This window comes from Chaetura pelagica, unplaced genomic scaffold, assembly GCF_000747805.2.
Source record: "Chaetura pelagica isolate M959 unplaced genomic scaffold, ChaPel_1.0 scaffold585, whole genome shotgun sequence".
Taxonomy (NCBI): domain Eukaryota; kingdom Metazoa; phylum Chordata; class Aves; order Apodiformes; family Apodidae; genus Chaetura; species Chaetura pelagica.
Window position 1 is genome coordinate 1,097,217 of NW_009953404.1, and position 13,595 is coordinate 1,110,811.

Below are 13,595 nucleotides of genomic sequence, written 5' to 3' on the forward strand. Positions count from 1 at the left end.
TCAATTGCTTGAAGTGTCTCTTTTTAACATTCTTGCTGACTGAATCATTTTATTGCTGTAATACCAGAGTCTGCGTGAAAAAATCCTCTCAAGAACGCTTTGCACTGAAAATTCTGCTTGATCGTCCAAAAGCTAGAAATGAGGTATAGTTCCTGTTTGTTCTGCCTGCCTCCTGAAACCCCACAGAGTCTCTCCCTTTTTGGTGGATTTTTTTATTTTAGAAAAATGTGTTCTGCAGATCTTGCTGTGGAGGATCCCTTGGGTTTGATCCTTCAGCCTTGCTGTGCTCGGTCCCTGGAGGGTGAAGTGGTGGGTGAAGCAGAGGGTCTTTCTGAGTTGGCTGTAGGTGTGCAGGTGTAAAGTACAGAGCTGTGTTTTAAAGCTCATGTTCTCCTTCTGTCCAGGGAATGGGACATGACTAATTTAGAACTGGTTTTGTTTCCATACATCTCTCTCTTGGATGTCACCACTCAGAGAATTGCCAAGAATGCTTTGAGTTGCTCTTTAAACGGGTTTATCCTCGTACGAGAAAGTAAATCTGCTCCTTGAGACTGTTTGTGACTTGTGATTGGAAAGGATGGGCTGTGGCTCAAGGCATCCTGACAGTGAAAGAAGAGTTAATTGTCCTCAAGGTTTATGCAACTTTCCTGTTACTAAGCAAATTCTCATTTAAAATTCCCATGGAAAAAGAATCTCTTTACAAAGAACATCAAGTCTTGACTTGATTTAGCAGTCCAGGTAGCTTTAAACTGGGGAAAGTTCCTTAGGTGCCTGTTTCAGAAAGTTGGAACAGGAGAGGTTTCACATGTTGGGAGTGCTACATCATCATAAAATAAGCCAGATTATGGAATGTCAGGCTTTATTAATAAATTTTCAGTTTCAGTTGTATCTCTATTGCTATTTTAAAGCTAATTCTAGCTTTAAATTTGTTTTAAAAACCCAAATAAATAAGAGGTTGGGTTTTTCTGGTTCTCTGCTGGGTTTGATTTCATGGTCTGTGATAAATAAGTTGGAGAAGGCTGCAGGGAGACCTCATAGTATATGAAGGGCTCCAGGAAAGCTGAGGAGGGACTTTTTACCAAGGTCTTGTAGAGAGAGGACAAAGGGGAGAGCGCTAAACCTGGAAGAGAAGAGATTGGAAATTCTTCACTGTGAGGGTGGTGAGACACTGATCCAGGTTGCCCAGAGAAGCTGTGGCTGCCCCATCCCTGGACGTGTTCAAGGGCAGGTTGGATGGGGCTTGGAGCAACCTGGTCTGGTGGGAGGTGTCCCTGCCCATGCAGAGGGTTGGAACTAGATGATTTTTAAGGTCCCTTCCAACCCAAACCATTGTAAGATTCTATGAAATACGTTGTCAACATGTGATCTTTGTGTCCTGCCTAGTCCAGGTAGCTGTTGGTCACTCCTGTAAATGCTTGTAGGCACTCGATATTTTTTAGCTAGTTCTAAGTTGGGTGTGACTGAGCAAAGCTGGCAGACATGGGGTGCCATAGTCTTGGGGGCAGAGGGAGGAGCAGGAGTGGCCAAGTGTGTGTCACCATGTAACATTTCCTCCCTTCTTTTCAAGGTACGTCTGCACATGATGTGTGCAACACATCCCAATATTGTTCAGATCATCGAAGTCTATGCTAACAGTGTGCAGTTCCCCCATGAATCCAGCCCAAGGTAAGATTACATAGGGTGATTCATTCTCACAGTTTACTTTCCATGTTTAGGCCAAGGTATAGTGGAGTTTGCTTTTTTTTTTAAATCACAGTGTGGCAAAAATTAATCTTTATAGGGTGTTCCAGATGTGATATTTACACTTTGCACTAAGCAATGCTTGCTTTTTCCCCTGTGAATGACCAGACCTTTGCACATTTAAATGAATTTGCATCCTTCACTACTGGTTTTGAAAACATCTTCATTTCTTAGGTTGTTCATTGATTCAGTCTGTGATACCTGCATTGTCTGAGAGTGAATTATCTGAATTGAATTGTAACCTTTGAGCCTCCTTCTGCTTCCAAAGCCCTGTTAAAGCAGGCTTGGAGCTGTGACTTCTGTTGCTACCTAGAGTCCTAAATGAGATCCTTTTACACAGTGGTGATGCCTGGGAAATTCAGTGCCAGCCTTCATGAACAGAAAAAGGAAGAAGGAATTGTTTCTGAAAAGCCTAGGTTTTATCCTGTGAGCTCTCAAGATGTTGTCCTGCTTAAAATGAACAAAGCAAAACATAAAACTGACTTATTATTTTTCATACATTAGTTGCTTGGGATAAAAACATTGTCTTCTAATTGGATATTAGTTGAGGAAAAAAAAATCAAAGCTGGGAAAATTAAAGACCTGAGACCTGTCTTAGCCTCTGTTGTGTCTGATTCTGCTGTGTGGTGAGAATTAGAAGTTCCTAGGTTGCCCAGGGAAGCTGTGGAACCCCCCTCCCTGGAAGTGTTCAAGGCCAAGTTGGATGGGGTTTGGAGCAACTTGGTCTAGTGGGAGGTGTCCCTGCCCATGCAGGGGAGCTGGAACTAGATGATCTTTAAGGTCCCTTCCAACGAAACCAGTCTATGAAGTTAATTTCTTGAGTATCTAGCAGTCCTGATCTCCACACCTCCAATTTGTTGTTCTTCATAATTATGGCAATAAAACGGTAAATGAAAGCAGTGAGGTACAGTAGAGTAGTCAGACTCAAAAGCATTAAAGATAATTCCTCAACCTTCTCCTTCTAAGTTGCCACGGACATCTTGGTTGACTGGGCAGAAGGACCTGGCTGCAGGGATGGGTGCAGACAGATGTACTCTGTGCTCTCAGCCAGCTCCAGCCTGGGAGCAGTTCAGCCTGTGTCAGGCAAGACTTTACCTGCTGAAGTCTAAATGGCTTCCAGCTCCAAACTGGCTTGCTGGGCAGGTGTGGGTGGAGGTCAGGTGTATCTGTCTGAATGCACCCCTGTAGACCTGTCCATGATGTGTGTTCCAGCTGGATGAGGGAGCCCAGCATGAAGAACAAACTGTAGATTCCTGGCTGATAATCAGCCAGTCAGATTGGGCTGGGAGCCAGAAAACCCTGGAGTTTATATGGTTAAAGGCAATATGACACAACCAAAATAGCTGGGACAACCATAGAAGCAGCAAGTGTGTCTCTCTCTTGGCCTGCAGCAGTAGATGTGAACTATGCCTTATTACCTTAGCAATTCTGTTATTTTTTATTACTTTTCATATAACAAAATGAAATGCTTTTGAACAGGGCTCGGCTCCTAATTGTAATGGAGATGATGGAAGGGGGAGAGCTATTTCACAGAATCAGCCAGCACCGGCACTTTACTGAGAAGCAAGCAAGCCAAGTAACAAAGCAGGCAAGTTAACACCCATGTGTAAGCAAATCCATGAATGATAATGGCTAAAGTATTTAACAATTTCCTGGGGTGGGCGGGGTGGGAAAAAAGGAAGTTAAAATAATCCGCAGTTCTGATCCAATGGTCATTGCCTGCTTTGTTATAACCTGACAATGCTGAAGTTTAAAAGTGGCAAAGAATTTGAAGGTGTGGGCTAGTTCTTCTGGTGTCTCTGCTGTCCTTAGCAATGGTTTTCCTAACCTGGTCTACGGAACACTTCACCAGAGAGAGTTCTCCTGCACGGTCTTCCTGCTGTATTCCTGGCTGTTGTGTTAAAGTGTTGCCTCCAACAGGCCACAGGCTCCTCCCAGGCCTTGCGTGTTTCCCGAGCTCCAGTTTGAGAACCCCTCTTGGCCACGACACAGACTTGGTGTTTCCCTCACATCGGGCAGGGTAGCACACAATAACCTACACGTGTCCTGGGCTGGTGGTTCTCCAGCTGGCTTCTATATTTGGTTTTATGGAAGTGCTACCTATGATGGAAGATAACGAGAGGACTGTACCACTCCAGTGCCTGTTTCCTGTGCTATTTGTTCTGATGTCTTTTTTTCCCCCTCTCTGTTTCTCTAGACAACTCTCTCTAGAATATTGTGTTTTCTTTGGGAATGTGTTTCTTTTTGTTTCTGAGCTAAGTTAACACTCAAGTTCTCTTGTCACAGTGATTTTCAGTCTTCTCAACACTTCAGCCCAGGTTCTGTATTTGGGTAGGATCCTTCAGGAGCCAATAGGAATCATTCCAAATATAGATTGTGTGGCTTGACCTTACTTCTGTTACAGTGATGCTGCTGAAGTATTTATGCTTTGGTGTTCTTCAAGTGAATTGCACTTTGGAACGTACAGTCTGTAGCACTTTCCTGACTGGGTTACAGGTTTCTAAACCCCAGCAGTGTGAGAAGTTGTCTTTGAAAGAGTCAAATAATACATTTCTGTGTAATACCCAATGAGAGGAGTAAATTGCAGGCAGCAACATCCAGAATGATGGAATAAAACTGCCTGAATGTTCACTCCTAAATCAGTAATAAATGTAATAAAATATTAATTGAACTATTGAAGCAAGAGCTCTCTGACTGCTAAACAGAATGTAATTGCTGGAGAGCGTGCAAGAAAATGTACTGAGTGTGTAGGCCTGGCACAGCAGGTGGAAGGACACTGTCAAGATCTGTTTCACTTCATAATTACTCAAACTAAAGTGGCTGGGAAGCCCAGTACAACTTAGCTTTTCTGTTCTGTTTGCTTGGAGTGAAATGCAAGCTGAGTAGCTGGGTGGGTTTCATTTCCCCATCATCACGGGAGATGCTCTCTCGTGCAGTGTGGCCCAACTTGTCCTAAATCAGATTTGTACTCACGTGTAATGAAAATTCTGGGGTCTAAGCTCTGTTGGCAATGTCCTTTTTAAAGCTAAAATAACTGTCTGGGCTGAAGGAGGAGTTCTGTAATGGTGGTTGATTTCTTGTGCCCTTTTTCAGATAGCTTTGGCTTTGCAGCATTGCCACTCACTGAACATTGCACATCGAGACCTCAAGCCTGAGAATCTCCTCTTCAAGGATAACTCTCTGGTAAGATGAAGACTTGCTTTTCTGTGGGTGCTGCTCCATGGCCTTTTTCAGAACAGTTGTAAAATGACATGAATGCAGTGTTTTGGTGGCAAAAATGAATCCCCTGTTTTGGCTGTGTGCTCTTCCATGCTCTGATCTACTCAGAAGACAGGCTGTCTGTGCTGCTGCTGATACATATGGGGCTTTGAAATATGTTCCAATGTGCATTATGGGTCCTTTGACATATCCAGGCTCTTGCCTGTTTCTCTCTTCTCCTGTTTATAACCACCCTGCCTATGCAGTGACACCCCCCCCCACGTGCTTAGAGCTTTCCAAAGCTTGGGAGGGGGCTGCTTTGGACCCAGAGCAGCCTGGAAAAACAAAAGTAATTGTTCCAAAGATCACTTTATAGCCTTTTGTCTGCTTTGTGGAATGGTAAGGGTATAAATACAAAAAAGGAGAACGTGTGGCAAAGGTGAGATGCGTACAAGGTGAGAAATATGTATTGGAAAAAGTGACACAATGAGGTTTTGTAATGAAGTTTCTTCTTGTTTTAGGATGCACCTGTTAAATTGTGTGACTTTGGATTTGCCAAAGTAGACCAAGGTGACTTGATGACACCACAGTTCACTCCATATTATGTTGCACCTCAGGTAACAACCAGTTACAGTTCTAGGCTCAAGGGACAGTGTGATCTTGATTGCCTGTTCCTCCATAGCCATGACTTTTTTAAAGCCTTTGCTGTCCTATTAAGAACTTCTGGATGCAGGAATCTTAAGTACTTGTACAGCAGCCACCCTTCAAGCTGGAGTGCCCCACTGGGGCTATTGGTTATAGCAGGAGATGGTGAGGCAGATTTCCCAGGCTGTGTTCTTAGCTCTGAGTTACTGCTGGTGTCTCCTGACTCCCCCAGGCCCGACTGCCCCTAGTGACACTACTCCAGGATTTTGACAGTTGGCCTTTAGGTGTGTTAAAGCAGTTTTGGAAGAGTCCCTGCTTCCCAATCCTTCTTCCAGCCCAGGTTCATACAAGATGACATTGAAAAGGACTGTGCTGAAACAAAAAGATTCTGTAAAGGCTCCAAAGGAGGGTAGTGCCAGAGGGTCCCCGTTCACCAAGGCCTGGCCCCTTCTTAATATCCAGTAAGACATAATCTATAATTACAGACAGGCTGGGGTTTGTAGTGCTCCTCTTTTGTGCTTTGTGTTGGAGTCCTGGAGAAAATGAAAACTGCAGCTAGATCTTTAATTGCAGTGCTGGGCACGTCAGCAGCCTTCAGTGCTGCAGCTGAAGGGAGAGCAATTGCAGAGCTCAGCCTGTGCAGTCACAGGCCAGTGCCCTGGAAATGCCTCCTCAGCTGGGCCTGCTGGTGAAGGGGGTTAAAACAACTGAACTACCAAGCCTGCGAGAAACTTTTCCTGAGCATATTTAAATGGAGATTTTATTTCTTTTAAACCCAGAAAAAGAGATTTGATCAGTGAGGGGCAAATTCAATTTGTTTGTAGGAGATGCAAAAAGGGAGGTCTCAGGAGCTGAGGTTACCCTCCAAACAGATCTTAAGTTCTGATTCCAAAGCATGGAGGTGTTAGAGTTTTTGAACAAAATGCTTTAATTCAGGCAAAACCATAATTTTCATCCAAAGCAGCAAAATATTTTAGCTGAATTTTTTGCCTGTAGAAAGTTCCAGTCTTTCTTGGGAAGAATGGTTTGAATTTGGCAGAGTCTTCAGTAGCTGGAGTAAGTCTACCAAGTAGAAAGGCATCAGGCAGCTTTGGTGGAGGCATTGCTGGTTGTGGTGCCTGGGAGTGAGATGTATTTTTCATCATTTCTTTCCTTCCTTTTGTGGCAACAGGTATTGGAGGCACAAAGACGGCATCAGAAAGAAAAATCTGGCATTATCCCCACCTCCCCAACACCTTACACCTACAACAAGGTGAGCTATCAAACAGCCCAGCAGTCACTATCTCTAAAGCACGGTGTCCTCCCCACTGCTCCCAGCTATCTGCTGGAGAATAAGTCTCCAGACAGTTTATCACCTAAGGTAATAGACTTTATTGCCCAAAAATGGCAGCCTTATGGCCAGGAGCAACAGAGATATTCTGATCTCTGTGACAGGAACTCATCTAATTAGCCAAATATTTCACACATATTTGCCAGCCTTACCCATGAAGGTCCCCAGGTGGACCTTGGGAGGAGCTGGGAATCATGTAGAGCTTTTAAGGTCACTACACCACTGCTTGCTGCAAATTGTGCCCCAAAGTGATCATTTCCCTCCTTTCAGAGCTGTGACTTGTGGTCCCTGGGTGTCATTATTTACGTGATGCTGTGTGGATACCCTCCCTTCTACTCCAAGCACCACAGTCGGACAATTCCGAAGGACATGAGGAAAAAGATCATGACAGGAAGTTTTGAGTTCCCGGAGGAAGAGTGGAGCCAGATCTCAGAAATGGCCAAAGACATCGTGAGAAAGTGAGTCAGCTGAGGAGAATGTTGTCTTGCTCTTTGCTTGTATTAAGACATTGGAAAACCCACTTCCAAGGGCATTATCACAAAGGGCTCGTTATTCCAAAGGTGGGGTGGGATTGGCTGCAGCACATCCAGCCGGAAAATATTCTGTCATATTCAGCTTGAATGAAGGCTGGTAAATATTTTTCTTTGCCTCTCTTTTTTTGTTTTCCTTCACAAGTGTTGTGTTCCATTTTTTATGTCTCCTTGTCTCTGAAGTGACCAGAGAGCAGTTGTATATTTGGTTTGTCAGGGGAGCAGGTAACACTGCCTTCCTTCAGAGCAGGGTAGACATTATTTAGACATTAGGAAGAAATTATTTATTGTGAGGGTGGTGAGACCCTAGAACAGGTTGCCCAGAGAAGCTGTGGCTGCCCCATCCCTGGAAGTGTTCAAGGGCAGGTTGGATGAGGCTTGTGGGGCTTGTGCAGCCTGGTCTGGTGGGAGGTGTCCCTGCCCATGCAGGGGGTTGGATCTAGATGATCGTCAAGGTCCCTTACAACCCAAACCATTCCATGACTCTGTGATAACACTTAATGTCTTTGCTTCTATGGACCTGAAAGGATTAAAGCAACATTAATAGAAAAAAAATCAATCTCTTAAACAATTTTAAACTGTCACTGTCACCTCTGACATACTGTAAAATCTTCAAGAACTTAACATTGTTTGGAAGAGGTGCCAGGACCTGTTTATAGCAGTGCAGGAAGGCCCACAACCTTTGACCAAGTAAACCACAGATTGTGTTGCAGTGAAACTTCTGCTTATACCAAGGTCAGCTCTTTTTTTCTCACTCAGAAGCTCCACAGTCAAAAGGTTTCATTGTCTTTGAAAATGACCATGAAACTCAGCTTACAGAATGTTGTTGGATTCAGTTCACTTAATTCTCTTATGACTGTTATTAGGACTCCCTTTCCTGCTTGTCTTTTCCAGCCAGTGAGTCTGAGTCTGTGCTGATGGTGCAGGAATACATTCAGGCTTTATACAATTCTGCATAAATGTACACTTTATTTATGTAGACTGCTCTTCATGTGGAGTCTTGCTTCTGGAGGTCATATTTTGCATTCCAGCAGCTGCTTCCTTTCAAGCATGTCGAGCTGATTTTTGACCTCAAGCTTTTTGAGCTGGAGTGCTTGACAATAGGTGAGGACTTTGGAAACCCTACAGGGAAGGAATGCGTGTGTCTGGGGTCTGGTGTCCAACCTGACCTTACAGCCTGTTGGGCAGCATGGCCTTGCAGGTGAAGTGTGAGCTGGCCTGTGGTCCTGCTGACTTTTTGTAAAAGCTTTTTCCACTTTCTTGGTACATTAAACAATTCTGCTTTGCAGCCAGGAAGCTGATGTAGAGCACTGGCTAAGAAAATGTGACAAACTCACCAAGTCATTCTGTTTCTGATTTAGACTCTTAGCATAACTTGTCAGCACTTGGTGTCAAATTGTACTGGTTTTATTTAAACAGATGTGATTGTCACAGGAAATTAGTTTGTCTGCAAAATCTCTTTCCAGGGTTTCATTCTAGCAAAATCTAATTCCATAGAATAAAGTTCCTTATTATTTTGAGGTGCTATAGGCTGCCCAAGTGTCCATTACTTGAGGCTTTTGCAGGGGCAGAAAAGCTGAGTTGCTTGGTGGAAGAAGTTCACTCAGCAAAGAGGTTTCCTGAAACTTTGCCTTGGTTCACCATGCCCAGAGTCCTGGTATGAGTAGAGACTATCATGTGGATGAGCCCTAAATGTGGATTTTCAGAGAATATCCATCTGGGTTATTTGCAGTTCATCTGGAAGATAATTTCCCCTCTGGAAGGATGTGAATATAGAGTTCAGCAATACACAAGTATTACTAAAATGGTCTTTGGTGTCTTTCTTTTCCACTGAGTTGCTGAATGTAACTGATGAGCTGTGGTAGCATTAAAATATCACCACAGCACAGGTCAGGGAAGCTGGCAGAAAGTCAGACTGCTTTTGTTTCAGCTTCATGTTTTAGTTGTTAGGAGGAGTTTCTTCTTTGGCCCTCTCTAATGCTTAGAGATTGCTAAGTGCTGTGATCCCAGCCAGAGCAGCACGTTTTACAACCCTAAAGACCTTTTTATGGACTGATTGGTTCCTCCCCCAGGCTGCTGAAGGTCAAACCTGAGGAACGTCTGACCATTGAAGGTGTGCTGGACCATCCCTGGCTCAACTCCACCGAAGCACTTGATAACATCCTCCCCTCTGCCCAGCTGATGATGGACAAGGTCTAAATGACATTTTATTTTGTTAGGAATGTTGCATTCTTGACTATGAGAGTGGTCAGACACTGGAACAGGTTGCCCAGAGAAGCTGTGGCTGCCCCATCCCTGGAAGTGTGCAAGGGCAGGTTGGATGGGGCTTGAAGCAACCTGGGCTGGTGGGAGTTGTCCCTGCCCATGCAGGGGGGTTGGATCTAGGTGATCTTCAAGGTCCTTTCCAACCCAAACCATTCTATGATTCTGTGATAGAGGACCTGGGTAGCTCTTTGGTGATTTGAGTGTTTTCTTTCCTGTGGTGTCATGCAGACAAAGAGCTCCTCTTCTGCCTTAGTGAGAGCCTGAGATCTTGGTAAGAAAATGGAAATGATTCAATTTGAAATTGGGGATAGAAGATGCCCCAGGATTGGTGGTAAAGAGCAGCCATGTGCTAACAAGTATTGTAGTAATGATGTCTGAAGACTCTTGTGTAGGTATTTTCTATTTTATACCCATGTTTTACACCTGACTACAGTGAGGACCTTGTTAATTAGCAGCAGATGAATGGCCCTTCTTGCTTCCTTTAAACTCTGCTCAATAGGAGTCCAGTCAGCACTCTGGGGCTTGAGAACATGAGAAGCAGAGATGATCCTTTGTCCTGTTCAGTCCTATGAGGTCAGGATACCTCTCCCCACAGGCAATGGCTGTAGTTCTAAGCAGGTCTTGCTAATGCACACTTGGGGTTTGTTGTTGGTGCATCTCTGAAATAAAAAGGATTTTGGTGCATCTTTTTTCTTGTGTCCGTGGCTAACATTGCCCATGTATTGTTCTTTAATGCCCAAAGAAGCCAATTAAAACATCAAGTGCAATTCTTGTCATTCCAGGCAATGGTTGCAGGGATACAACAGGCTCATGCAGAGCAACTTGCCAACATGAGAATCCAAGACCTCAAAGTCAGCCTGAAACCCCTTCACTCCGTCAACAACCCAATCCTGCGCAAAAGGAAACTGCTGGGGTAACTCTCTGAGTCTGGTTGTGCAAGGTCCCAGTGTAGGCAGCCAGGATGCACAGAGAGTGACTTTAAACATGTTCCAGGTTCATTCAGTGGGAACTGTGCTCCTGGATTTCTGGCTTGTTTGACACACTCTTGATGCTGAAGTGGGTAGTTGGAGTCAGGCAGCACTTGCAGCACTTGAGGTCTTCCAAGATATGGCAGTGAGGGCAGGAAGGAGGTTGAACAGTGTTATATGAGCAGTGGAACAGATCCCTTCTTAGAAGATAGGTCACATGTTGAGTAAGGTAAGGAGAAATGTGAGAAAGAATTCCAGGATTTTTTTTCTAATCTGAGCGTTTATGTACTGAAAAAATCAGGTAATCTCTTTGTTACCTACCTGAAAAAATAGAATGCATTTCAGGATTACCCTTACTTGAATTCATCTAAATTATTTTTCTTCATATTTAAAGTGGTCACATAATGCAGGACATTTTCTAATTAATGCTGAAACCAGCTCCTAGTCCCAGCTTTCCAACAAGAGAGAGAGAGAGCATTACCTGGAGCAGTTATGCCGTGGGTGATGAACTTGAGCTGCATTCCAATTGTCATTGTTTCCTCCTGGTTCTTCTGCAGCACGAAGCCAAAGGATGGTGTTTATATCCATGACCCTGAGAATGGAAGTAACGATTCCAACGTGGCTCTGGAAAAGCTGAGAGATGTGATTGCTCAGTGCATTCTACCACAGGCTGGTAAAGGTTGCTACTTTTTAGAAAGTTTCATTCCTAAATGTGCAAGATGCTGAGTTTTTACTGTGCCTGAAGATTAGTCAGTGTCAGTAGTGAGGGAGGATGGACAAAACCCCTGTCATCCTACTCAGTCCCAAGAGTCCCCTTGTCTTGTGGGCTGTGATTTGGTGTGTGTATGATCCTGGTGTCAGCAGGGATGTGCAGAGCTGTGAAAATAACTTCCAAACAGGAGTGTCTGCTTTCTAACCAATTTCCTAGTTTGTGTGAGACAAGGAGGACTAACTGGACATGCTGTGTGCTGAAGCTCTGAGTGCTGCTGGGAGGCAGAAGGACAAACCTCCTGTTTCTCTCTGTTCTCCTACATAGGAGAGAATGAAGATGAGAAGCTGAATGAAGTGATGCAGGAGGCGTGGAAGTATAACCGGGAGTGTAAGTTGCTGCGAGACACTCTTCAGAGCTTCAGCTGGAATGGTGAGGAGCTCCTTCTCTTTCATGGAGAGTGGTGCTGCTGCTGGGTGTAAGAGGGGAAGCAGTGACCTTCCTGTGTGGAAACAAAACCAAATCTCTGAAATTTGTGTCAGGCTGATCTAGGTTTTGACACTGTTTTAGCCCATCTGCCAGCATAGATGTTCTAGAAATGGCATTGAAGGTTCAGCTTTAAAATGTCTGAGGTTGAGGGTGGAGTGTTCAAAGGCACCAAGTCCTGCAGGAGCATCATTGCACAGATGGACCCTCATTTTAGAAATTGTTCTAGCTGTTGGGAGCTGTTTTCTTCCCAGCTGTCTATTACCTTCTTTCTGCTGAGGGCTGGTGCCCTCTTCTCTGGCAGCACAAGTTTGGACAGGAAGAAGAATTAAAACAGGCCAGCTGCCTCAGGAGTGCTCAGGTGGCTCCTGGACAAAACAGGGGGGCAGAGGTGGCAGCCCCCAGGAGCAGATGTTGGTGCATATAAGGGGACCAGGGTTCCAGGTTCATAGGGGTTTGGCCATGCCTCTCCCTTCATTGTTTTTTGTGTGTTTGGTTTTGATTTAGGTTTCCAAGTGCTCCATTTCTTGCATTGGAACAGATCAGAACTGATACTGATTCCCTTGCAAACATTGTCCTGCATTTCTGTGTGAAGGACTGTTTTGTGTTCAGATTGTTTTCTTCCTTGTGCCCAGCACCACCTGATTACCTGTTCTTTTCCTTTCAGGCAGAGGATTCACAGATAAAGTGGATCGACTAAAACTGGCAGAAATAGTAAAACAAGTCATTGAAGAGCAGACAAACTCCCATGACTCTCAATAGCTGGAGCTTCTTAATCTAATTTTTTTTATCATTTAAGATTTATTCTTTAACTGTAAAAAGTATTTTTATGTAAATTAATAAATCATAATTATTTCATTAAATTTCCATACTGCTTGAAAATGCTGTATAGTTGTAGATATGAAAAAAAAATCATTGGTACTGTAATATTTTTTTAAAACTCAGTTCCTTGAGGTATATATGATCACTTATGTACTGTTAATCATGAGCCCCTTGGATGGGGCAAATTATCTTGTTAAAGACCATTCTTTCCTTAACAACCTGCAGTTGCAGAAGCTGCCTTCCATCTGCTATAGATACAGCCAGCTGCAATGACTGTGTATGTGAACAAGACAGCCACAGTTTCTCCACACCCTGCTCAGTAAGTACTTGAAGCAAGTGCTGTGAGACACAAACTTCAGAGCTACCCTATATGACTAAATTTTGAGTCTTTATGTAGAGGCAACTAAATAACCTCCTGGTTGGCTGGGTTACCCCAGAGGCACACTTGGCCTTGCTGAGGACACCCAAGTCCACCTGCTTGCTGTGTTCTTCAGTTCTGATCAGTAGCCCTCTTTTTTGTCTTCTTCCCCGTCTTCCTCAGACCTTTTTTAAGGCTGAGTTGGCCATTCAGCATAAAACTCCTCATTTTATCATATTGTTCGACAGCAGAATAGAAGAATGTTCTAGTTACTTCTGTTCCAGTTATTTCTATGTTCATGGTGGGATCTTGCACAGTAAGTGTGGGGTTCATTTGCTTCATCCCCAGCCTAGCAGTTGTGTCTGTTCCAGCCATCTACTCCATTCTTTCCTTTCTAGAAGATCCAACACTTAGTTTCCACCTTGTCCTCTTGTTTAAAAGAGCTCACCCTGGCAGGGGTCATAGTGCTGCTGTGTGTATCCACCAGTGATCCCTCTCGTGTGTCACCCTCTGGAGTCCAAGCTCCTCATCTCTTTGATGCCTT

The 13,595-nt window shown here is 44.1% G+C and overlaps 1 protein-coding gene across 2 annotated transcripts in view; it reads left to right on the forward strand.

The window, feature by feature from the left end:
* The window catches only part of MAPKAPK5 (mitogen-activated protein kinase-activated protein kinase 5), a 13,973-nt gene extending 1,243 nt beyond the window's left edge, over positions 1–12,730 (forward strand). The window contains exons 2-13 of one of the 2 annotated variants that reach the window (XM_009998430.1): positions 68–143; positions 1,568–1,665; positions 3,220–3,328; positions 4,834–4,923; positions 5,460–5,555; positions 6,755–6,835; positions 7,184–7,371; positions 9,516–9,636; positions 10,491–10,621; positions 11,234–11,349; positions 11,713–11,817; positions 12,539–12,730. In XM_009998430.1, the coding sequence (XP_009996732.1) occupies positions 1,580–1,665; positions 3,220–3,328; positions 4,834–4,923; positions 5,460–5,555; positions 6,755–6,835; positions 7,184–7,371; positions 9,516–9,636; positions 10,491–10,621; positions 11,234–11,349; positions 11,713–11,817; positions 12,539–12,633 (1,218 nt within the window). In that variant the 5' untranslated portion in view covers positions 68–143; positions 1,568–1,579 and the 3' untranslated portion in view covers positions 12,634–12,730. Of the gene's footprint in view, positions 1–67; positions 144–1,567; positions 1,666–3,219; positions 3,329–4,833; positions 4,924–5,459; positions 5,556–6,754; positions 6,836–7,183; positions 7,372–9,515; positions 9,637–10,490; positions 10,622–11,233; positions 11,356–11,712; positions 11,818–12,538 lie in introns of both variants that reach the window. The other variant, XM_009998432.1, reaches the window with a different exon arrangement.
* The last annotated feature ends 865 nt before the right edge of the window (positions 12,731–13,595 follow it).